We start from the raw sequence: 24,493 nt of genomic DNA on the forward strand, positions 1-24,493 counted from the left end.
AATATTAGGCATATCTTCCACTTTTAGAACTCTGGCGATTCTGTGGATAGCATTTTATTGTGATAGGTGGTGTTACATAGTTGGTGCTAACCAACAGTCCGAGATGATCTTACATAGGCTAGGCTTAATAGATGGATACTATGGGGATCCTGATTACCGATATTCGAGGTCCTGAGACCAACCCGGTAAATGCTCTACAGAGAATTTACCTTGGGCAATTATGCGGTCATATAGTGTTACATTATCGCTGTTCTACTGAAATAATATCAGGCCGTATCCCCTTGCGCTGGCATAATACTTCTTTTACCTCCCTCCATTCCTGTGTTTGCGACGATTTTTCTTTTTCCCTTTATTGTCTTTGGTGACGGTGGGAATGACTGTGGCCGTGGAAGACGTTCCTTCTTCATCAGACGGTGCAGGCATGACTGCTTTCTGTCCTTCGTCGCCTGACGATGTATCGTTAGCCTCAAGAACGACTTTGCGAATACCACCGGATTCGATTATATTTTCGGTAATGCTACCACTACGCACGTGGCCTCTTCTCCGCCCGATAGCATCATAGACACTCTCCATGATTTCTTTCGTGGAATCTTGTGTCGGGGAGGCATCACTTTCGACCACGACACAGAGCTTAGTTTGTGTACCTTTGGTCACTTGCTCGGAACCCTCGCTTTCGAAATTGGTCACGATCCCGGGCGGAGGATTAGAAGGTGATTCGGTGTGACTCTGCTGTAGGGCATGTGTGCCATCTTTTGCTTTAAATTGAGGTCCTAATAAACTTGTGCGTTCATCGACATCCGTAATTGGATCTTCTGTAATATCATCTGTCGCAATAGAACTTGGGCGTTGCTGGGTGGCAGTAACTGCTGTTGAACCGGGCTTGAGCTTAACTGCCGAAACTCGTGTGCTCTTAGGATTTGATGCAGGGTTCGACGGGCCAAGATGCTTCAAGTGATCCCTCATTTCCTCGAAGTTGGCTTTGACTGGGACCATAGTGTGCACCAGTAGTCCGTCTTGACCGGCCGAACGTCTTCGCATCAGCAACGTCGTCATCTTCGGGCTAGAACCGAGAGCAGAAGCGTCCGTCTTGCTGCTGATCGACCCACCCCGTTTAGGTTGATGCTCTTGTCCATCTTCATCTATGTCAATAAGCGTGCTATTCCTGTTCTCAAGGTCCTTGGCCATAAGCTCCCTCCGCAAAGCTCGAGCTTTGGGGGCGGGATGAGATCTACGGATGGCTTTATGCACATCGACATATACATCCGACTCGTCAATGATTTCCCTAAATTTGGGTTGTCAGAGGAAGGTCAGAAATAAAGACAATAGGGAAATTACTTACTCTCCGATAAGCTCTTCAATCACATCTTCAAGCGTCACGACACCCAGGGCACCATGATCATCACCAGGAGACTCTGAGATAAGTACCATATGGGATTTTCCTTCCTGGAAAAAGTTGATTATATCAAGACAACTAGTTTCAGGTCGGGTCTCAGGAAGGGCAGCGAGAGCGAAGTCTTTGACTCGTTTACCGTCTTCAGGGTCATAGGTGATGAGGATTTTGACCAAGAGCATGCCAACAAAATTCGTCGGGTTTCCGGTTTGATGGATAGGGATGCGAGAATAGCCGGCGTCGAGAATTTGATCGATAGTCTTTTCATCCAACACGGTATCCTCCGACATGGTAAAGACATCCTCCATCGGCGTCATAACCTCCTCGACAGCCTTGCGTTTTAGATCTAGGACAGCACTGATGATGGTAACTTCGTCTTGGTTTAGACGCTCGTCAACTTCGCCTAGAGATTTATGAAGCGTGACCAGCGTCTTCAACCCGCTTTTCTTGTAGACAGTTCCATGGTCTTCACCTAATAACCAGTCGAGGAGCTTTGCAGTTGGCCATGCGACGGGAGCGAATAGGTACATCATCAGAAGCACGGGCTTCGACATATACCCGCCGATCTGAAGACCGTAGCGAACACAAACGGACTGTGGCAAGATCTCGCCGAAGATGACTACAGTAGATAAATATTAGCAAAATTACAAGGCCTACAGAGGCGACTTTAAAGGATTCCTACCTATCAAGACAGTACTTCCAACAACTGCTGCAACGCCACCGCCAAAGCACCTATCTAGTACGACGGGAAGGGTTTCATTGACAATAACATTGGACAACAACAACGTCACTAAGACCCAATGTTTGCCTTTATTTAAGAGATCATGGACACGCTTTGCGTTCTTTCGTTGGGGTTCCTCAGGATCTGAAGATATTACTTGAAGGTAGATCTCATCCTGGCCCATGAGCGCTATGGTCAAACCGGCAAAGGCACCTCCTAAGAGCACGAGGACTATGGACACGACGTAAAGCACCCAGAGGGCGCCATCTTCGGCTCGTTCGGGAGTATTTTCGAGAGTATTTTCGAGAGCATGATAAGACGTTGGAATCGCGGATGTGAGGCCGACTGAGAGGAAGAGGGCTCTAAATAGACTAAGAACGATTGTACGGGCGCGAAGGATGCCTTCGTTCCCCATGCTTGCCGTTAACCTCGCGAGGTGAAGTCGATTCGTTGAAGTACACTACTGCCTAAGACAGCCTCGAACCCGACTCGGACCAGGGCAATTTATCAATTAATCGAAAAATGCTACGAGAAAATTGTTAGGGGATAGAAGGGTTGGTTGCCTTTGGAGACAGGCAGTTAGCCGTTGTTTCGGTAGCCTTCAAAGCGCGCCACCTTAGCCAAGTACCTAGTCAAGACCAGGATTATACTACTAATTAAATTTGCCCGGCTTGAAAGGTCAACGGATGGGCAAAGATTTAACGACTATGGTCAAACGACCATCCCATCCATCGAGGGCTCGCAACAATAAAAGGTAATTAGGTAAGTAATGAAGGAGAAGAAATGTGTTAGATGGATAGAAAATTGTAATTGAGTTCCGTTGACGAAGCTTAGCCCAATGGATGATGAGAACTTGATAAGCTCATGTGGGGACAAGAAACATGGGATCACAAATATTGTTACATACGACGCGTATTGGCGCGGGAAGGAGTCTGGGAGTTCTGGGTAGGAAGGGAAGGTGGGCTGTAGCTACCCTTGACTGACCTTACATAGTAGCTGCCTTAACTGCAACATTGATCCATACATACATGTGCAATACCTAAATTATGTACCTACGGAGGTAACCTACAAAAATACAAAAATATCTCTGTTATCAATCTTCACATTATCTTTCACATTTGATCACCCATTAACGATGCAGACTGCCTATCTACCCACGTACCTAGTCATACCATATAGCGTTCATTCCAAAACCTGGCTCCGGAATCCGACATCTTGCGACGCGACCTAGGAACTCATCTTTCCACCTATAGATCTCAATCCATCCCTCTTGATCGTCTGTAATGGCTAACCACTCATCGCTCCAATCGCATGGTGCCACTGCATTGCTATGGCCGCCGCTCGTAGGTGTAGGATTCAAGCAGATCTGTCTCTCGATTGATCCACAATCCCGCAACCGAAACGCCGCAATGTAGCCCTGCAGGTCGAAACTATTGGCTCGACTCGTCGCGAATAGATAGTCACCCGACTTAGTGAGGACACAAACATCGCTGCGATACATGGTATCATGTTTAGGTATCCCAGGCGGAATCAAAGGATACGAATGGTGCGTATAAACGGGCATGTGCGTTGCCGAATCGATAACGTATTCGCAAAGTCGATTTCCAGCTTCCATCAGAGCATATAAGTAATTGCCCGACGGGTGCATGGCCACCCACCGCGGGTGGTCTTTTGGATTCGGCGCATCAACACTTCCCACAAGGTCAACCTCTCCCGACGCTGCTTTCTTATGTACCCATAGCTTGTTGGCTCTCAAGTCGGCCGAGTACAGGTAGGTTTCTGTTGGGTCGAATACCATACCGTGAATACCCGTATCGGGTTGGTATGGATAGTTTTGTATATCCTTATCAAGAGCACCACTCGACGACACGGAGAAGACGGAGCCATGGCCAGCATGTGAATAGAATGGGTTGCAGTAAACGGCGTATGGAGGCTGTTTTGCGGCGAGCAGAAAGATGGCTCGAGTATTGGACGTGGACAGGCTTGCTTGAGCTACGTGCCCAAGATTACGGGTCAATCACCGGGTAGGTTGGCTGACAGGCCAATGCGAAACTTACGGTCGTGGTTCATTGAATGCGAGGCTTCGTGAACGATCTCGGTTGGACTCTTGACGGAAAAGCTAGACCATTTCTTCATGGCCGCGCCGTATATGTTCTTCTTGGCATGCTAAGACAACAACATGTGAGCATTGGGGAGATTAGTTGATTTCAGCTGAACTTGAATCTGAACTTGGACTAACTAGGTCCAGAGTTCAAACACAGACGATTTGACTTACATCGAAAGTCATCCAAGAGATGGGCTCGTCATAAGGGATTTCGGTTCTCTTCACCAGCTCTAATGTCAATTTCTCATCGTCAAAAGCCACAGTGAATATGGCCCCGGGAGGAGTCCACGTTCCTATCATCAAGTGATGAACCGGCATCCTTCATTCAACCTTGCCCTTACCGTGGAAAGAGTGTAGAAACAATCTTAATTACGACCTAACAAACTCCCCGGACAGAAAAGTGAATTTAAGTCTCGAGCCCTGGATCACGATAACAAGACAATTACCCCAATTGCATAGTTTTTTCGTCAATGAGGATTCGGATAGGGTTAGAGTTGTCCCCCAACTATACAAACTAACAAGTACCCAAGCTGGCCGTTGCACAGCATACCTTAGGTAATTCTTTAGGACCAACCAGCAAGCTCGGTCGAAGTACTCTCGGATTTATCCCCGCATCTACTTAGCGATATATCGCCCCTCTTTGCGCTTTTACGGATCCGTACGCATGCGAACTCTTACGCCATTTTCCACTATTGCCCACCTAGGTATGGCACCTCGATGTGGGGAAGAATCTATAAGCTTGTACACAGTAAACCACGTTTTCATTCACATAATCGGCACCAGTGGCGGTAGATGACCACGGCAGGCGGGTTAATTCGATAGCTACCGAGTGGATAGCTACATGCTGAATCTCCAATTGCCACGCTGCAATGCCGGATAAACGCCTCATCTCCAGATTTCCCCGCTATGTCGCAGCTCGAGAGGTCGTACACTACGCTGCTAAGTCTTGAATCTTAATGAGGTCGCGAGTCTTCAGCTCAGTCAAGCTCGCTGGCGTCTTAACTTCGAATTGAGACGAGCACCAACATATGACATCACCAAGGATGCCTCTAGCGAAAGCAACCCTTAGTGGGGGTATTGAGGAATTACTATCCCTAAATCGTGTAGCGGCCGGTTATGTATGCCGCTACATATGCATTCCCATAAAACCCCGAACGCACGCGATTCGAGTTGGTGCTGGAGTTCCAGAAGCACGTTCGATACTGCCTTACTAAGGGCAATATATCACCCGACGGACAAGGAGGTTTGATATGGCTGCCGCGAACTCAATCCGATCTACATATAGGATCCCTTATTGAAGAACGGCGGGGTCTCCGAGTCTTCAGGGACCGACCTATCAAAGAAAATCCATTGCTCATACAATGGAATGGCTGATGGCAAAAGCTTAAATAAATACTGTTCTGCCGATGGCTTTCGTCCCATGATGCCAGGTGTCTCATGCTAGTCTTGTGTCCTTGTGTAAAATATATCTGGGCCTTATTCTGACTTCAGTTTCGTATATACAAACATACATCTTCTCCCTCTCTTTCTATCTATATATATTTCTACCAATAATATCATACGCATCAAGACATAGAGATCATACCTTCGCTAGCTAACCCTGCTATCCATCCCATTGTAGTCACATTAATCAAGAAAGCTCAAAAGATGGCTCCCGAAGCTACTGGCGTGTCCAATGCGGCACAAGCTCCCAAACCTTCCCGTTTCGATCCTACCTTCACTCAGCATGTCATCGATACTATGGGCCCTAAGACCACTGAGAGGAACCGGGTTCTGCTGTCAGCGCTGATCCGACATATTCACGACTTTGCTCGAGAAACAGAGCTCACAATTGACGAATGGTTGGCCGGCGTCAGTTATATCAACGCCGTCGGCCGGGTTTACTCGGAGTCGGGACAGACGAGAAACGAGGCCCATCGCTTATCTGATATTCTTGGACTCGAAACGTATGTCTTACCGATTAGAGTCGTAGACAATTGCACCAAATCGCGTATGGCCGTGAACTAATATGTAATTTTATTAGGCTGGTTGATGAAATCGCCCACAAGATCATCTCCGAAACAGACGTAGACCCAACATCCTCCGCCATCCTCGGGCCCTTCTGGTCGCCCAACGCGCCCTTCCGCGAGAACGGCGGGACCATCATCCAGGACCCGGCGCCGGACGGCCAAGTTGTCCTCATGCACGGCATCATCAGCGATCTGGTCACGGGCAAGCCGATCCCCAACGCCGTCTTCGATATCTGGCAAGCCTCGTCCAACGGCAAATACGACTTTCAGGACCCCAAGAACCAGACTCCGAATAACCTGCGCGGCAAGTTCCGCGCTGATGAGAACGGCAAGTATTGGTTTTACTGCTATTATCCGACTGCTTACTCCCTGCCCACGGACGGTCCCTCCTACCAGCTACTTCAGATGATGGATCGCCATCCCATGCGTCCGGCACACATCCACATCATGGTATGTTCTCTCTAACTAACGTTCTCCTATCCTCAGTTTCTAACAAATATCCACCATAGGTCACACACCCCGAATACAAAGGCTGCACAACGCAATTATACCCCAAAGACGACCCCTGGCTCTCATCCGACACCGTATTCGCCGTGAAAGACGATCTAGTGGTCGACTTCAAGCCCCTAGAAGGCGACGACAAAGCGAAGCTCGAGCTAGACTACAACGTCATCTTAGCCCCTAAGGATTATAAGGGCAAGCCGTTTTAGACGAAACTCCTTGGAAGCTAATGTGGTCCCACAAGAGCTTGAGAAGCAAGTCGACTTATTAATCTTGGTATTGGAAACGCAAATTCTTGTTGATATTTAGTATATGTGAATGTAGTTAAAGCAAAGTGCGATGTTTTCTGAATAGGAGCCAAAAAGCTCAATCGGCATCAATGCCTTCGAAGAAGGACGCTATCACTTAAGTCATCTTAGGGTGAGAGAGGGCATGGGCGCTTTGATGTTACTGCGCTAATGCATGCGTCTGGGCTGAGATATATATATATGTATCTATTATCCTCGAGCTTACAGCTCACCAAGATAATGTGAAGCTTTCACCACGGTGATTATTTTAGTACGTAAGGATATGAGGGGGTGAAGCGTACATTAACAATACGATACTACTACTACTACCACTACCACTACTACTACTACTACCACCATTACTACTACTAATTATTAAATGAAGGATAACAATTTTTCAACAATCTCCTTGCGCCTCCATCCACAGTCCGACCGAGTGGACTTAATTACCCTTGGCTATCACGAATTCAACAACATCCTTCGCGAGACAGAACGCGACCCCCTCAGACATCCCTAGACACATCTCCTCAGCCGAGCATGCTTCAACAGTAGCCCATTTGCCGTCGTGGGTGCAGGCCTCGACGGTTGTGTTGCCATGGGCACACTGCTGCCGACCTGGCTCGCAGTCCTAAGTTGCGACAGTTCGGAAAATGGGGTCAATGGTGTAATCGCCCACCACAACTTCGTTATCATCGCACTTTACGCGGGTGTTGTAAAGCTGCTTGCAGCCAGGACAGAGTCCAAAGTAGTGCCACTCGTGCTTCGCGTTGCACGCCTCGACACGGTCTCCCTTGCAGCGCAGTTCACCGCCCCAGCACGGGTTGTTATCAGCCGTACGCACCTCAAGTGAACGTGAAGTCAGAGTCGGCGTGGCAGTCGTGTCTAGCACACTTCCCGATGTTGCCGCCGTTGGATACGAGGTTATTGGAGCTGATGTAGTCGATATAAGTGTTGATGTAAGTGTCGATGTAAGTGTCGATGTAAGCATCGATGTCGATGTCGATGTAAGCATCGATGTCGATGTCGATGTAAGTATCGATGTCGATGTCGATGTAAGTATCGATGTCGATGTCGATGTAAGTATCGATTTAGATGTCGATGTAAGTGTCGACGTAAGTGTCGATGTAAGTGTTGACGATGTAGGTGTCGGTCTAATCGTCGATGTAGGTGTCGGTGGAATCGTCGATGTAAGTGTCGACGTGAGTGTTGACGTAAGTGTCGATGTAAGTGTTGACGATGTAAGTGTCGGTGTAATCGTCGATGTAGGTGTCGGTGGAATCGTCGATGTAAGTGTCGACGAGAGTGTCGACGAGAGTGTCGACGAGAGTGTCGACGTGAGTGTCGACGTGAGTGTCGATGTAAGTGTTGACGATGTAAGTGTCGGTGTAATCGTCGATGTAGGTGTCGGTGGAATCGTCGATGTAAATGTCGGTACAATCGTCGGCGCGGCGTCGGTGGTGGTGGGTATTTGGATGTTATTGCAGAAGGGCTCGCCGTGGGTGTCACTAACGCATTCACGGCACTGCTGTATAGGCTGCCACTTGAGTTCCGCATTGCAGAGAGCAAGCCAATCACCCTCGCAGCGCAGAGTACCTTCTACGCATTGAGGATTCGGCTCGGGTGGTAGATCCACATAGGGCACACAATCTACGGCGCCGGACGAGTCTTCAGTGCAGTTTTCACACTGCATCAAGTGATGCCATTCGGCGTCATCGTCGCATATATCCTCCCAATTTCCATTACATCGGAGCTGGTCCTTCTTACAAAACGTTGGTGTCGGCTCAGGCGATGGAAGGCTAGTGTCAGGGATGCAGTCGATTCTACCGAGACCTGTGTCAATGCACTCAGCGCATTTCCGCCACTGCTGCCACACGCCAAACCCGTCGCAAATCTCCTCCCAGAGCCCGTTACAGCGTAAGTCAGCCTCCCTACAGTTGATATGAGAGGGAGAGTAGCCACTGGTAGGAGTACGAGCCAACTGGGTGTAAACAGGTGCGTCCCCTTCTTTACTGGTATGAGTAGGAGCCAAAAAAGTGTGAACAGGTGCGTCGTCTGGGACGGTTGGCAGAACAGCACCTAGCACCGAAGCGGATAGGCCCAGGACAGCCAGCACGGCTTCATTGATAGGCAGCATCTTTGAATGGGAGTGGTTTCTGTTGATTAGAATGAAATGAGTAGCTGAAATGATTAGAGAGTTGGCAGGTGTCTATGGTGTGATAGACAGGTTACTGGATTCAAAAACAATGGTGGTAGACACACCTAAATATATGAATGAAACAAACTGCTTTCCAGCTAATTTGTATGTCTTTACCTGGTTGCTTGATTCGTGATGAAAGTTTAGAAATTAAGAAATTGTTCTGGTGAGTCTATGTCTGTCTCGAAAGGTGATGAAGGGGTTTTTATAAGGAGAGAACAAACCGGAATATGACTTCCTACCTAAGTTCATAGCAAGAGCCCCCCCTAGTTTCTGCAAGTACAGAGGTCAACGGTCAATAGCTATCGTCATCTAGCGCAGTAACATTAAGGAACGGTCTGGGAATATTAACATCGACGCTCTCCTCGAAACCGTTAGATCATCTGAGGAATGGCGAGTCACCGGCATGCCAACCCTCCCTCCTTACGTATACTCAACTTATCGGAAAGAGCATTTTGTCTAATTGCCTCTGATCACGTTTGTCGGACCACGGCACCAAAGTAAAGATGGCTTCACATAAGCCAGACGATTGGAGGTGGCCATGAATATGAAACTCGCGAGTTGACTCATACCTAGGTAAATATCTAAAGCCCAAAACTGAGTTCAAGTGAATCTTAAATCGTATAGTGAGGACTAGTCCCATTAATCTCTTTAAGACGTCGAACTGTAAATTCATTTTGATGCCAGCTAAATTAATGTCAGGGTACGGAAGTCCCCATCAAAAGTTTTGTCCATACGTACCACCTGACAGCTTTTACTTCAACTGTCTAGGACCTGACACCATGCGGCAGCCAAGATTATGAATATATATAAACATTTGCCTTTTATAACATATTTAGTTTTAACTTTAATAAGCCAATGAAAATGTTAAAAGTGAGTCTATTGTAAGACCAAAAACTGCTTTATACGCCTATATAATCTTTATTATTTAAGGAGAAGATTTCGAGTTATTATGTATAAGCCAATGTAGTGTAATATGGATAGTACAGGCGCTTGATGGCCTACAGCTGTTGCCAAGCCCTGTTAAAGCTGGTCGAAGCTGACAGGGGCTGGCCTATGGACAAAACTTTTGATGGGTACTTCCGTATAGTGGGAGCTAGTATGAATTAGGCATAGATCGGCGCTCACTTGATATATAAGAGGCGCAAAGCGCCCCTTGTAGAGGATAGAAGGTCAAGCGTTAATAGATTCATACTACTATACAGCAGCTTCGCTGCTGCTTCTAACATTCACTCTACGTGTGACATTCATCAAGGGTTCTCTCTGACAATTAAGCCGTTAATCCAACGGCGCATAAGTAGTGTTGACTGAGAGCGGTTTCAATACGCCGGGAAACAATGTTTTGGTACGCGTTCGTGCCACTGTTGGAACTTAATTTATATACTTGCTTATAAACTTTTAACTACGATCTTTAAGTAGCAGCTAAAGGTAACTAACTATGTAACATTGGTCTATACCTAATATTCTCTAGGGTATATACACGTATGCCGTCGCTTAGACATCTTATATTGGGGTCGAGTAGGTATCGTAAAGCATCTATTCATGTTCTCCTGAATGCACGCGTGGACAAGCCAGCTACTTCAAGGTTACTTATTCTCGGACAGGTCGCAATATGTTGATGTCATATTTCGGTAGTTGTATAACTACGCTCAGATAAAGTTTACAAATAAAATTCTAGACGCTTTTAAACCCTCTTAACGTGCCGGGGAATAGCAGACCCGAGAGCATTTCTCTAACGCCCCCCTATGCGGTAGGCCGTAGCTATGTAGGTCTATTCAAAAACCGCGCTCGCCACTTTGAACCTAAGCTTGGGCAAGCACACGTATCGCGAAACAGACAGTAACATTTTCAAGGAAATGTAAAACAACGGCCGTTTATATCGATGAGTCATTCATCACGAGGAGAAGCAAAATATAGTTTGGTTTCAATACAATCTCGATAGGAAGCCACGCGCCAACATACGTATACCCATCGGTTGCGTAGGAATGGTATATTAAGGAATCGATTTCGTAAACCCATTACAAGGCCTCCAATGAGATGGTTCGTATTGGGGCTGGGTAAGTAAGGGCCTACGAGAACTCACGATCTCGATGACGTTGATATCAATACCCGTCAGCATACCAACAAACCCATCTAGAACCTAACTTAAATACTACTCGAGGTTACCCTCCGGGCAACACAAAAGCCTAAGGTTTACACCGCACCATGTTTCTATGCTTTTTTTATTATTATTATGTACATATTAGCGACCTACCCCCTATTAAACTAGAGGGTACCCCTACGATAGCCCGGATTTACTGCTATTACACGGCTGGACACTACTTTCAATACCTTAAAGACCTAAGTAATAAAGAAGTCTTAACATATGCATATACAGACCTGTTCATCTTTTACTGCTTTCTACAAGGCATGAAAATCATCTGTAAGGTAGCAAGGCATGTGTCCCAAATAGGAAATTTTTATTTTTACTCGCATGCAACACAACAAACACAACAAACACAAAAAACACAAAAACACAACACAACATCCTAAGGTAAAAGTAAAGGTATAAAGGTAAACCTTAGGCATATGGATTATTTCGCAACGAATTTTGATATGATGTCATAGGTTGGGATTAATATTTGAAAAACGGCAAGAGCATGCCCCCTACGATTAACCGATAGAGGTATGTATTTATAATTTATAGGTATGGTAAAGGATATATGATAGAAGTGTGCCCGAATTCCCACTTAAGACTAGACATTAGTATAAAAGTCATTGCCAGATCGTGGTCTAGAAAGAATAGAGCAGGTAGTAAATATAAATTACTTGCATATGCCAGAAGTACATATGAATAAAATAATGGGCGCGCGCACTTGTCCACTTATAGGCGATCTGCTTTGCTCCAATAGGGCTGAATTTTGACTCGTGGCTTAGTATATTCTCCGTTCCGTACGCGACCAGCCATTGGTAACCATAATCCCGGGACCAGGATCTTCCTATTGACAGCTGCATACCTAATTGACAGCCCTCTACATAGGCGGGTAGCCGCTTGCTGCCACACCTCTTATACATAGTGCGAGACGTCACGCGAGATTATGAATTATGACTCGCGAGAGTCCAGTTGACTGACCTGAAGTATCAGCCAAGAAATATGCCAAGATAAAATGATATGTACAAATCGTGCGTATTCTTGATTCTTCGACTCGTGTCTATGGGACTTGGGACTTGGGACTTGGCGATGTTGTTTGGTTGTCTTATGATCTCTTAGGTAGTTGGTTATTAGCGCTCCGCGTAGAGGTACTTGGCTGTGGGCTTTTGTCTAGGCGGTGTGTAATGCAATCGTAACTTATATGACTATAAAAGGTAGTTACGCATTTTATATTAACATGAATTATAGGTAGGTATGCATCATAGAAATCGGATTTATATGTTAATTATTCATGAAATAATGATCTTTGCTAAACTGAATCTATATATATATGTATCTTTGATTAGGTAGATACATAAGTAGATATCTCCGAGTTAGGCGTATCTAAGGTGATTTTATTATCCCCGCATCTTCAGCTGCTATTCTAGGGTCTACATATATTAATTCCCCCAAACATTGCTGTGCTAGCGCCATCTCCCCCGCCAGCAGCTAAGTGAGCTCTGTTAGGTAATCTAGGGCCATCTATCTGCACGCTAGACACCGTTCGACAGGGAACTACGCTAGACCAGAGCAGGGGTAGTGCATGCTGCCAAGGGTCCTTGGGTCCTTCCCTTGTTAAGCCCTTGTAAAAGACCTTGATGATCACCTCATCCTAGGTAACATTACTATGTACATTATCTATCATCCTAATCTATAAACCATCATCCTTCCGACTTTTTTCTCCAACTTCTTCTTTGTTTTGAGTCGATTCTATCCTCAACTCCTTTATCGTATTACATTGGTAAATATTTATCTTATACTTTCTTTGCGGAGTCCTTCCGCCTCCTCCCACCGGAATTATTGGCTTGGGCTGCTTGTGACTGACCGCTTGCTGCTTCGGCAGCTTGCTAACCTTACCCATTCCGATTCCGCATCTCAGTCGCGCGTGGACCGAACCACCAATTATCGCGATTAGGGGCCATGGCTTCTGACACCGCGACCGGTCCTGCTCCCCAAGGCGGCATCTTAGAAGGCGTCTTACCGAATACGTATATCCCTTCGAATCCTATTCAGTTGTTTATAATTCAGGCCGGTATCATCATCATACTATGTCGTCTTCTTCATTACCCGCTGTCTTTTCTCCGTCAACCTCGTGTCATCGCCGAGGTTATTGGTGGTATCATCCTCGGTCCCTCCGTCCTGGCTCGCATTCCTGGCTTCAAGAGTGCTCTATTTCCTGCCGATTCTATGCCAGTTCTGAACAATGTCGCTAACCTCGGCCTCGTCTTGTTTCTCTTCCTCATCGGTCTCGAGGTCGATGTCCGCATGTTCACTTCTAATTGGCGCGTTGCTTTAAGTGTCGGTCTAGCTAGTATGCTTTTACCCTTTGGCCTAGGCTGCGCCATCGCTTGGGGCTTGTATAACCAGTTTCATAATGAAGGCGATACCATAGACATCAGCTTTGGCGTCTACGCCCTCTTTATTGGTACTGCTTTGGCTATCACCGCTTTCCCAGTTTTGTGCCGTATCCTATCCGAACTCAACATGCTCGGTACCCCGGTAGGCGTCACAGTCCTTGCTGCTGGTGTTGGTAACGATGTTGTTGGTTGGATTTTGCTTGCGCTCTGTGTCGCATTGGTTAATAATAGCTCTGGTATAACCGCGCTTTATGTCCTTCTCGTTGCTGTCGGTTGGGTTCTGTTCTTAGTCTTTGCTGTTAAGCCGCTTTTCCACTTGGCATTGAAAAAAACGGGTAGTATACAGAATGGGCCGACACAAGGCATGATCTCTGTTACTATCTTGCTAGTCCTAACCTCGGCATGGTTCACAAGTAAGTAGCCTTCTCGGACCCTAATGCTTAAGCAGTATATATGTCTAACTTTTCTAGGTATTATTGGTGTACATGCCATCTTTGGCGCCTTTTTGGTTGGATTAATTTGCCCTCACGATGGTGGTTTTGCTATTCATGTGACCGAGAAGATTGAAGATTTGGTCACGGTTCTCCTTTTACCCCTTTACTTTGCCTTGTCTGGGTTAAGCACGGATCTCGGCCTCTTGAACGACGGTATAACCTGGGCCTACGTAGTTGGTGTCATTGCAGTTGCTTTCTCCGGTAAGATTATTGGTGGTACACTCGCAGCTAAGGCGATGAAGCTCGTCTGGAGAGAAAGTTTCTCAATAGGCGTCTTGATGAGCTGCAAGGGTTTGGTGGAGCTTATTGTGCTAGTAAGCAACATCTATCAATATAATTATCCGGCGCTGATACTGACGGGAACATAGAATATTGGTCTTCAGGCAAGGATCTTGTCGCAGAGGACATTCACCATATTTGTTGTAATGGCTCTGGTCACTACCGTCTCTACAACCCCTCTTACGAAATGGCTGTATCCTCCATGGTACCAGAAGAAGCTCGAGCAGTGGAAACGTGGCGAGATTGATTGGGACGGCAACCCGCTCGAATCCAAAGGCTCAAGTCAACCTGATTCTGTTTCTCACTTACGAGAATTTAGAATGCGTCGCCTCCTGATCTATCTTCGCCTAGATAGTCTTCCGAGTCTCTTCACATTCATATCTCTTCTAGGCGTCGAGAAAGTCACACCAAGTCCGGAGGAAGTACCAAAATCCGAACCCGGCGATGATGCCGCTAATACTCCGATCCCAGTTATTCGGAAACGGCCCCTCGAAGTTCACGCTCTACGGTTGCTTGAGCTTACTGAGCGTACGTCGTCCGTCATGAAGGTTTCTGAGAGTGACGAGTATTCTCGACGCGATCCAGTGGTGAATGCATTCCGAACATTCTCTCGACTGCACGATGTGGCAGTATCAGGTAACGTGCTTATCGCCCCCGAAGACTCTTTTGCCCAGACAGTCGTTGCGCAGGCTTCGGACCGAGAGTCCGACTTTGTCCTGATTCCTTGGGGCGAAACTGGAAGTAATAGGGAAGACCAGTCGATTCCACTCAGAGTTTCCTCAGAGGACCGATTTTCCGAGAAATCCCACCTGGAATTCGTTCAGGCGACATTTGGAAATGCTGTCTGCAGTACAGGAATCCTTATTAGCAAGGATGCTAGCGGGTTTGCATCCGTCGATAAGCCAGCTCTTCCTCGAACTGTTAGCAATATTTCGATGCGAAGTCATGCGGAACGTGCCCTTCTTCCTATCGCAGATAAATCGCTCAACATCTTCTTGCCCTTCCTTGGGGGCGTCGATGACCGATGCGCGCTACGCTTCGTCCTCCACCTTGCTAAGAACCCGCTCATCTCGGTTACGATCGCTCATCTAAACTGCGCCCAAGGTGACGATGAAAGTGTACTTATTTCGGAAGGAAGCCTAGAGCCCAGTTCGCCGACGTCTACATCCAAGAATGTTATCGACACTGAAATAACAGCGCAAGACGCTGCTCTATTGGCTACATTGCAATCTAATATTCCGCCTGAATTGGCTAGTCGTGTGACATTCGCCGAAATCTCTGTCACTGTCGGCACCGCTGTTAAAGGGGCGACCGAGCTGGCCAAAGATACTGTCGGAAAGAACCCACGTAATGCCGGTGATATCGTTGTCGTTGGGCGAAGACACCCTAGGCTCCCTGCTGCTGTACGCACACTGGATCGCAGCACGGAGTATGATATGCAGAAAACGATAGGTGTCTTCGGTCAGACCATGGCTATGAGTGACGACGTTAAGGCTAGCGTGATTGTCATCCAAGCCACGGGTTCAGGACTTGCGTAGGGATTATATTTGGTCGTTATAGGCGTCTGGAGAAACTGGGTCGGGAATAGGACTTGTGATCGAACTATTACTCATATATGCAATTTTAGTCATGAGACGGATATAAGACAATCCAAGGTTAGGTAGTTATATCGAGAGGTGGGATTGTGTTAATGACATGATATCTTATATTTTATATACCGCATCAATAAGCTTACCGAGTCACTGTCTGCATGTTGCCTGTATCTAATAACTCGACATACTATTTACTATCAGCTGAACTGGTCTGAGTATATTTAACAAGCTTTATATTTGTTTCACATAGTAAGTTATAGTGATGAATAACATATATTGATATATGAACGCTTTACACGCGAAATAGAATATTCCAATAGGTGAGAAATAATAAATTCTAGAAGAGCGGTATCCCGTCTGACAGTCTTCAGCCGTGACCCGACCGATCGACCGTATTGTCAGCATCGTCAGCCCTATCCCATCCGCCGGATCCAAAACGCTCATGCCCTATGTATGCACTATGTATGCCTTAGCGGGGTTAGAGTTCTTACGTCTCTTGCTGACCTGACCGACCCAGGATCGTGGAAACGTGGCGTTTACTTGCTTCTTCCCTCCCCCTTTTTTTTTCTTCTTACCGCTTGCCTACTGAGCGGTCGGATCGTCGCGAGACGCGATTGACTAAGCTGCGGGACTGCCCGTGCTTAGGAAAGAAGACTTGTCACGGATGTGCGTGCGGTGCGCATGAGGTCCCGTCCGCAGCGCTCGGGGACTATGTAGACCAGGCTGGGCTGCGGATATTATGTAAATATAGTAATGACACGATGGCGATGCTCGAATCAGCCCCCATCGAGAGTGAGTCAGTGACATCATTGTCCTTCGGTTAGTTTTTTACTTCATCTGGTTAATTACCTAAGTCAGATAGACAGACTGTTATCTTTCCATCCTCTGCTCTACGGCGTATTTGCATACGTGTATGGACCGTGGTGTATATCTAGCCTCACCCCTTATTTCTATTATGACATGTTGGTTAAGTTAGATCCATACACTACATAGTAACAGGTAGCCAAGCCAATTGTTCCGTTCCTGTTGCGAGTCCGAGTCCGAGTCCAGCCCGCCGCCCATATGGTGGAGATCAGTTAAATCACACTAACTAACCCGGCGCGTCTTCCACTAACAGCAGTTCCTGTAAGTACAATACCGCCTAGCGAGCACAACGGGGCGAATCCTGCTGGATTTGGGGGTCCAGGGGAAAGAAAAGGTCATGATAGAAGGAGAAAGGGGGACCACATCATATCATAACGCGGTCCAGTCATTTTGTGTGATAGGCCTTGTCGTCACCGAGCCTTCCGAAAGCCTTCTTCAAAGATATTAGGTATCCATTAACTACCTACCTACCTAGGTATTCTATCGTTAGTTGTTAGTCGTTAGCCGTTAGTTAGTTAGTACTGTAGCTATTTAAAACCCCAGCTTTCCCGTACGAAGAGGCACGGGCGCCCGAGGTTCAGACTAGCGAAAACTCGACCCATCTTATTCGCCGACCTTGTGCTTCCCGAGGATCGAATTGGACTCTCTCCCTTGCGTTCGCCTGTGCGCCTTGAATTATTATTACATATGTGCTCGTGCGCGTGCGCATGAACAAAGTTGAGATGCCTGTAAATCCAAACAGGTGATTTGCCAATCCATCCGAACGCCATCTCTAACTAACCTGTTTGTTCTCAGCACAGCACGCTAAACACACGTGGCTATTCATAGTAATCTGTCTACCTAATGTATGAACCAATCAGCCAATATGCAGCTAATATATAGTGTATAAGTAGACAGAGAATATGTTAAAATTGCCACTTATACCAAGCCTCCCCATGGTTTTAGAATTGAAACTAGAAGAGAAGGTTGAAACAAATAATGCACCTATCGTTTAACAAATAAATAGATAGCTTGCTATGCCTTAAGTTTACTTAAAGATTTATATTAAAAGATTTTAATATATAAATAAAGCTTAAATAATGCTTAATTTAACTTCGTTAACCTTACTTTTTAATTAAATGTTAATTAATTAAAGTTTTACGTTAATTAATTAATTTTATTTTTTAATTAAACGTTAATTAATTAAAGTTTTACGTTAATTAATTAACTTTATATTTTAATTAAACGTTAATTAATTAAAGTTTTACGTTAAACTTTACATTAATTAATTAAAGTTAAATGTTAATTAATTAAAGTTAAACGTTAATTAATTAAGTTTATTAATTTTATTAACTTTATTTTAATTGTTTAATGTTATTATAATTATTTTTAATTTTAATTTAACTTTACTTTATTTAATTATTATTATAAAAAGTATTTTAAAATAAAATTTTACTTTTAAAAATTAAAAATAAATATATAAATGTATATTATAATATTATAACGTTATATTATTTTATTAATAATAATTATTTAATTTATAAATTAATACGTGATAATAATATTTTTTATAAGTTTTTTTAATTTATTAATATTAAATATTATTATATAAAATAATTATAATAATATATAATAATTAATATTAATAGTTAATAATAAAAAAAGTCTTTAAAAACTTATAACTTAAAATAATTAAATATATGTAATTATAAAATTTAAACTTTTTTAATTTTTAAAACGTAATATTAAACTTATAAATTTTTATTAATACGTTTAATTTTAAAATTTATAATTAATAATTGTAAATCTTAAAGTTAACATAAATTTAATTTTATTAAATAGTTTAAATAAAATATTAAAAAATTTAATAATAGTAATTTTTTTAAATATAATAAAAAAAAGTTTAACGTAAAAACCGTTAAAATTTAAGTTTTATATAATTAAAAATAATAATAATATTATATTAAAGAATTTTATATAAATTAAAGTAATTAAATTAATTATATATATTATTAAATTTATATTAAATATAAAACCTTTTATAATATATTATATTTTATTTATAATTTTTAATTTTTAAAAAATATTTTTAATAACATTAATTAACATATTTTTAATAAAAGATAAATAAGTTAAAATTTTTAATAAAAAATTATTTATTATTTAATAAACCATTTTAATAATTATAATTTAATTAAACGGTTTTAAATTATATTATAATAAAAAAATATACGTTTTTTATTTATTTATTTTTATAAAAATAATTATGGTTTAAAAATTTATATTATAATAAACTTTATTAATCGAAATAATAATTTTAATATTATTTTTTAACATAATATCTTTTTTAATTACCATTTTTAAATTAAAGATTTAAATATTTTCTTTTATTTATATTTTATTTTTTAAACGTTTTAATAAAAGATTAAAAATTAAATTTACCGTTTTTATTTATTAATTAAAAAAGATAATAAATGTAAATTTTAATTATAATTAATGTTTAAAATAATGTAGGTTATTTTTTATTTTATATTTAAAAAATTTATTTAATAATTTTAATTTTATTTAAAATATAAATTTACTTAAATATAATAATAATAATCTTAAAATAAACTTAAATTAATAAAAATTATTATATAAAATAATAATGGAAATACCATTAAAATCTTTATTAAATTAATTGTAAACTTTTTAAAATTATTAATAAATTTTTAATAAATTTAAATTTAATATTATATTATATTTATTAATTATTAAAATATTAATTTTTTTTAAATTAATAACTTTTTTAAGATTTATTTTTTAAAATTTACTTATACCGAATATACTTATAATAAAATAAATAGTAATATTATTAAAATATATATTAATATATTTAAACATTACCGTAATTATAATTTTTTTTTTTACATTTTTTTTTTTTAACGTTTTAATTAAAATTTTAATAATAACACTTTTTTTAATCCCGTTTTTACCTTTTAAATAATATAATAATTAATATTTATTATTTTTATATAAAATTTTAATTAACTTATATAAATTAACATTATTAAAATGGTATAAAATAATATTTAATAAAATAAATTATTTTTTATTTAAATGTTTTTTTTTATATAATATAAATATAATATTAATTTAAGATTGCTTAAAATTATACTTTATATTTAATATTATTAATTTATTAAATATATTTTTTTAATTTAAACGTAAAAAATTATATATGTTTATATTATAGTTTATTTTTATAAGGTTTTTATTTATAAATTAAAGTAATATAAAATTTAAATTATTATTATTAATAAGTTTTTTATTATTTATTTAACTTATTAATTTTTAAAGTTTAAAATTATTTATATTTTTTAATTTAATCTTTTATTTTTTTATACATTTATTAATTATATATTAAATATATTATTTATTTTATAAGGATAATATAATATTATTAATATTAAAATCTTAAATTAAATTTTTAAAAATATTTAATTTTAAGGTTAAAAGTAAAAAAAAAATTTTTGTAAATTTATTAATTATAATAAATTTTATTAAGTTATTTATACTATTTTTAAATAAATTATTTTTTTGTTTAATAAAAATATTAAAATAATTAATAACGGATAAAATAAAAGATTTAAATTGTTTAAGTTTACGCGTTTATAAATTAACATTTTTATTATTTTTTAAAAATTTATTATTGTTTTAAAACTTTAAATTTAATTTATTAATATTATTATAGTTTTTAAATTTAACCTTTTAAATTTTCCTATCTTTTATAGCATTTTTTTTATTTTTCTTTAATAAATTAAAATTATTATTATAAAATATAATTTATTAAGAAATATTAAAAAATAAACGTTTTTAAATATTTTTATAAAAATCCGATTTTAAGAAAATAAAATCTTTTTAAAGAATAAATAATTTTAAACAAATAATAAAATTTTAATAATATTTTATTTTATTTTTAAAGGATTATAAATACGATTTAATTAAAATAAACGTGTATAAGTTTTTTTTTAATAAAATATATTAATAAAACTTAAACTTTTTTAAAATATTTTTAAATTTAATATATTAATTTATTTATTTCTTTTTTAATTTCGATTTAATCTTAACTATTAAATAATAATTATAAAAATAAATATATTAAAAAAAAGGTTTTTAATAAATATAAATATTATATATAATTAATTATATATTTATAAAATATAAAAACGTCGTTTATTTATAATTAAATTTTTTATTATTATTAAAATTTTTATAAGTTAATTATTATAAATATAACCATTTCCGGTAAATTACTTAATATATAATATTTATATATATTTAACTTTAATTATTAATTAATAAATATTTTATATTATAATTAAAAATGTAATTATAAACATTAAAAAATAATAACTTTTAATTAAAGAAAATTTAATTTAATACTTTTAACATTAAATTATAAATTATTTCTTTTAAATTATTAAAGTTAATAAAAAAAAGGATATTATTTTTTACTTTTAAAATAACTTAAATAAAAATTACTTATTATTAAAAAAATTACTTAACTTTTATAACATAATTAATAACGTATGTAATTAAAAAATTAATTTAATTTTAAATAAAAATTAAAATAATATTATAATTATATTTTAACGTTATAATTATAATTATATTTTAATAAACGTAATTTTTAAAATTACGTTTAATTTTAAAAATATTATTAATATTTAAAAACGTTTTTTTAATTAAATTTTATAATTAATTAAAATAACATTTTCTTTTAATTACTTTTTTTTATCTTTATTTTTATTTACTATTTTTATATTTAAAATAAATGGTAATATATTAATAAATTTATATTACCGTAATAATAAACTACGTTTTAATTTCCCATTTATTTTTTAACTTAATTAAATTAATTTATAATTTTTTAAAAAAAGAAAAACGGTTTTTATTATAAACTTTAAATTTAAATATTTTTTTATTATAACTTTTTTAAAAATATTTATTAATTTATTAAATATATTTAAAAATATTTAAATTATATTATTTAATAAATAATAATTAATTAATATTATTTTTTAATCCGATATTATTAAAATATTAAAAAAAATTGTAAAAATAAAAGAAATTATAATTATTTATTTTAATAATTTTAAAATATATATTAATAAACTTTAATACTTTATTTTTAATTACCGTCCGAATAATTTTATTAAAAAAAACTTTTATATAATTATAAAACCATTTAATTATAATAATAAAATCTTAATTCGCTTTTTTAATAAAAATTTAATAATTCTTTATTAAATATTTCTTTAATCTTTTTTTAATATACTTAATATATTAATTATTACGGAACTTTTTACTTATTTTAACATAAATTAAACTTTTTAAATTATTAAAGTTTATTATAAATTAAATGGTTAAAAAACCGTTTTTAATAATTAAGTTTTATAATTAATTTTATTAATTATACTTTTTTTTATTTAATAATAATTATTATTATTTATAAGTTAATATTTCTTTTATAATTTTTTTTATATAAAAATTATTAACGGGTTAATATTTTTTTAATTTTTCTCTTATAATAATAAATTTTAATATAATAATATTTTTAAAAAGTTTTATAATTTTATTAAACTTAAAATTTTTTAATTATATTTAATTAATTTTAACGTTATTATCTTTTATAATGCGGTTAAATATTAAAAATAAAAAAATTAAATATATAATAATAATAACTTTATATTAACGTAATTTAATAAAAGTTTACTTATAAAATACTATTAATTAATAAATAAACCTATATAATAATAAAGAAATATTATATATTTTATAAAAGAAATTTCTTTTATTATACTTTTTAAAATCCGTTTTTTTTTTTCGTTAATTAATATTAATTTACTTTATTTATAAAATAAAATAATAATAAATATAAAAAAGAAATATTTTAAGTTATAAATATTTAAGAATTATTAATTTAATAAAATATAAATATATACTTATTTATTAAAAGTTATTTCTTTTATTATATTTTTAACATTTTTATTATTTTTTTTTTAAATAATTAACGTTAAAAAAATTATTAAATAAAATTTACCGTTTTAATATTATTTAACTTTTTTTTTACCACGAAAAAGATTATTAATAAAGTTAATATAATTATTAATATACGAAAAAAGTTACGGTTTTTATATTTAATAAAAGTAATAATAAAAGTATTTAATAACTCATTTATGTATAATAATATTACTTTTTTTATACCATTATATATTTTAATTAATTTTTATAAAATTATCTTTTTAAAATTAAATGTTAAATTTAAATTATTATTAAAATTAACATTATTAAATTTTAAATTAATATTAAAAAATATAATTTTATTATACGTGAAATTTATAACATTTTTATATAAAATATATAAAAACTATTTAATAATTTTTAAATTAACATTTTAAATATAAGTTAATCTTTTAATTAAATTTAATAATATGTATTTGTTTTTATTACTTTATATTTTTTAAAGGTTATTATTTAAAAAAATATTATAATAAAAATAATTATTATTTTTTAATTATAATAAAACTTTCATTATAATAAATTTACAAAGATTTAAAAAAAGTTTTAAAACATTTTTATTAAACTTATTAAAGTTATATTAAATAATATAAATATTATTAACGACATTTTTTATTTTTTAAAATAAAATTTTTATAATAAAAAAAAAGTTATTTATAATAATAATAATATAATTAATTACTTTTTAATAATCTTAATTAATAAATTAATTAAATAATAAGTTTAAAATGATTTTTATAATAATATTAAATATATATTTTAAAAATATAAACCTTTTCTTTAATAAACATAAATTTTTTAATTTAAAAAGATATAAATAAATATATAATATTAATAATATATTTAACTTATAAATTTTTAAAACTTTTTTATTTTTAATAACTTTTAAGCATTTCTTATAAATCTTCATAAACTTACTATTATAAGGAAAACAATTAAAATAAAAAAACCAATATATTAAATTTTCTTTAATAAATAAATATAATAGTGAAATTTTACGAAATAAAGTTTATAACTTATTTATTAAACGATTTAAAAAAAACTTTTAAAATAAAAAGTTTAATTTATTCGTTATATATTAAATTAAATATAATTAATATTATTTTAATAAAAAATTATTTAATATCCGGGTTTTTTTTAAAAATTAAAAATATATTAAGTTTTATAACGGTTATTAATAAATTTAAGGAATAATTTAACGTTGGATTTAAAAACCTTTTTATTAAATTTAACATTTATATTATTTATTAAAGTTTAAATAAATCTTTTTTAATAAATGGGATTAATTATAACTTTATAATATTATTTTTTAAGTTTTTTAAAAATAAGTATAAAGTTATTATTATAAAAACGAATAAGTTTATTAATAAAAAAATTAAAAAAAGGTAAATTATTAACTTTTTATAAAAGCGAATGTTTAAAAATATTTAAATTAAAAAAATTTAATTTTATTATTAAAGGAATAAGTTTAAAACGTATTAATATAAAT

General features: G+C 36.3%; 5 protein-coding genes across 5 annotated transcripts; 2 read left to right on the top strand and 3 right to left on the bottom strand.

The window, feature by feature from the left end:
* Positions 1–7: 7 nt before the first annotated feature.
* Positions 8–3,117, bottom strand: F5Y00DRAFT_241746 (DUF21-domain-containing protein). Its single transcript, XM_048008406.1, has 3 exons — positions 2,073–3,117; positions 1,340–2,009; positions 8–1,282 (listed from the first exon to the last, which is right to left on the bottom strand). Exons 1-3 carry the CDS (start codon positions 2,524–2,526, stop codon positions 304–306), a joined length of 2,103 nt encoding a protein of 700 aa, XP_047863268.1. The 5' UTR covers positions 2,527–3,117; the 3' UTR covers positions 8–303.
* A 136-nt stretch (positions 3,118–3,253) lies between these two features.
* Positions 3,254–4,724, bottom strand: F5Y00DRAFT_121280 (3-carboxy-cis,cis-mucoante lactonizing enzyme). Its single transcript, XM_048004048.1, has 3 exons — positions 4,387–4,724; positions 4,169–4,277; positions 3,254–4,103 (listed from the first exon to the last, which is right to left on the bottom strand). The coding sequence occupies exons 1-3, from the start codon at positions 4,531–4,533 to the stop codon at positions 3,274–3,276; spliced, it is 1,086 nt and encodes a 361-aa protein (XP_047863269.1). The 5' UTR covers positions 4,534–4,724; the 3' UTR covers positions 3,254–3,273.
* Positions 4,725–5,758: 1,034 nt separating this feature from the next.
* F5Y00DRAFT_121295 (aromatic compound dioxygenase) lies at positions 5,759–7,275 on the top strand. Its single transcript, XM_048004049.1, has 3 exons — positions 5,759–6,161; positions 6,239–6,674; positions 6,734–7,275. The coding sequence occupies exons 1-3, from the start codon at positions 5,863–5,865 to the stop codon at positions 6,932–6,934; spliced, it is 936 nt and encodes a 311-aa protein (XP_047863270.1). The 5' UTR covers positions 5,759–5,862; the 3' UTR covers positions 6,935–7,275.
* An 81-nt stretch (positions 7,276–7,356) lies between these two features.
* On the bottom strand, positions 7,357–8,093 carry F5Y00DRAFT_241751 (uncharacterized protein). Its single transcript, XM_048008407.1, has one exon. It carries the CDS (start codon positions 7,998–8,000, stop codon positions 7,641–7,643), a length of 360 nt encoding a protein of 119 aa, XP_047863271.1. The 5' UTR covers positions 8,001–8,093; the 3' UTR covers positions 7,357–7,640.
* Positions 8,094–13,002: 4,909 nt separating this feature from the next.
* Positions 13,003–16,276, top strand: F5Y00DRAFT_121327 (Sodium/hydrogen exchanger family-domain-containing protein). The gene is made up of 3 exons (XM_048004050.1): positions 13,003–14,146; positions 14,204–14,541; positions 14,596–16,276. Exons 1-3 carry the CDS (start codon positions 13,297–13,299, stop codon positions 16,042–16,044), a joined length of 2,637 nt encoding a protein of 878 aa, XP_047863272.1. The 5' UTR covers positions 13,003–13,296; the 3' UTR covers positions 16,045–16,276.
* Positions 16,277–24,493: the final 8,217 nt, after the last annotated feature.

The sequence above is a fragment of the Daldinia vernicosa genome, assembly GCF_022497035.1.
Source record: "Daldinia vernicosa strain CBS 139.73 unplaced genomic scaffold F5Y00scaffold_35, whole genome shotgun sequence".
Lineage (NCBI taxonomy): Eukaryota > Fungi > Ascomycota > Sordariomycetes > Xylariales > Hypoxylaceae > Daldinia > Daldinia vernicosa.

Coding starts and splice junctions, on each gene's coding strand:
- F5Y00DRAFT_241746 (XM_048008406.1), bottom strand. CDS start 2,526: ATGGGGAACGAAGGCATCCTTCGCGCCCGTACAATCGTTCTTAGTCTA. Junction 2,010..2,072: donor TGGAAGTACTGTCTTGATAG/GTAGGAATCCTT, acceptor TATCTACTGTAG/TCATCTTCGGCGAGATCTTG. Junction 1,283..1,339: donor ATTGAAGAGCTTATCGGAGA/GTAAGTAATTTC, acceptor ACCCAAATTTAG/GGAAATCATTGACGAGTCGG.
- F5Y00DRAFT_121280 (XM_048004048.1), bottom strand. CDS start 4,533: ATGCCGGTTCATCACTTGATGATAGGAACGTGGACTCCTCCCGGGGCC. Junction 4,278..4,386: donor TCTCTTGGATGACTTTCGAT/GTAAGTCAAATC, acceptor TTGTTGTCTTAG/CATGCCAAGAAGAACATATA. Junction 4,104..4,168: donor GCATTCAATGAACCACGACC/GTAAGTTTCGCA, acceptor TTGGGCACGTAG/CTCAAGCAAGCCTGTCCACG.
- F5Y00DRAFT_121295 (XM_048004049.1), top strand. CDS start 5,863: ATGGCTCCCGAAGCTACTGGCGTGTCCAATGCGGCACAAGCTCCCAAA. Junction 6,162..6,238: donor GATATTCTTGGACTCGAAAC/GTATGTCTTACC, acceptor TAATTTTATTAG/GCTGGTTGATGAAATCGCCC. Junction 6,675..6,733: donor CGGCACACATCCACATCATG/GTATGTTCTCTC, acceptor TATCCACCATAG/GTCACACACCCCGAATACAA.
- F5Y00DRAFT_241751 (XM_048008407.1), bottom strand. CDS start 8,000: ATGCTTACATCGACACTTACATCGACACTTACATCAACACTTATATCG.
- F5Y00DRAFT_121327 (XM_048004050.1), top strand. CDS start 13,297: ATGGCTTCTGACACCGCGACCGGTCCTGCTCCCCAAGGCGGCATCTTA. Junction 14,147..14,203: donor AACCTCGGCATGGTTCACAA/GTAAGTAGCCTT, acceptor TAACTTTTCTAG/GTATTATTGGTGTACATGCC. Junction 14,542..14,595: donor TGGTGGAGCTTATTGTGCTA/GTAAGCAACATC, acceptor ACGGGAACATAG/AATATTGGTCTTCAGGCAAG.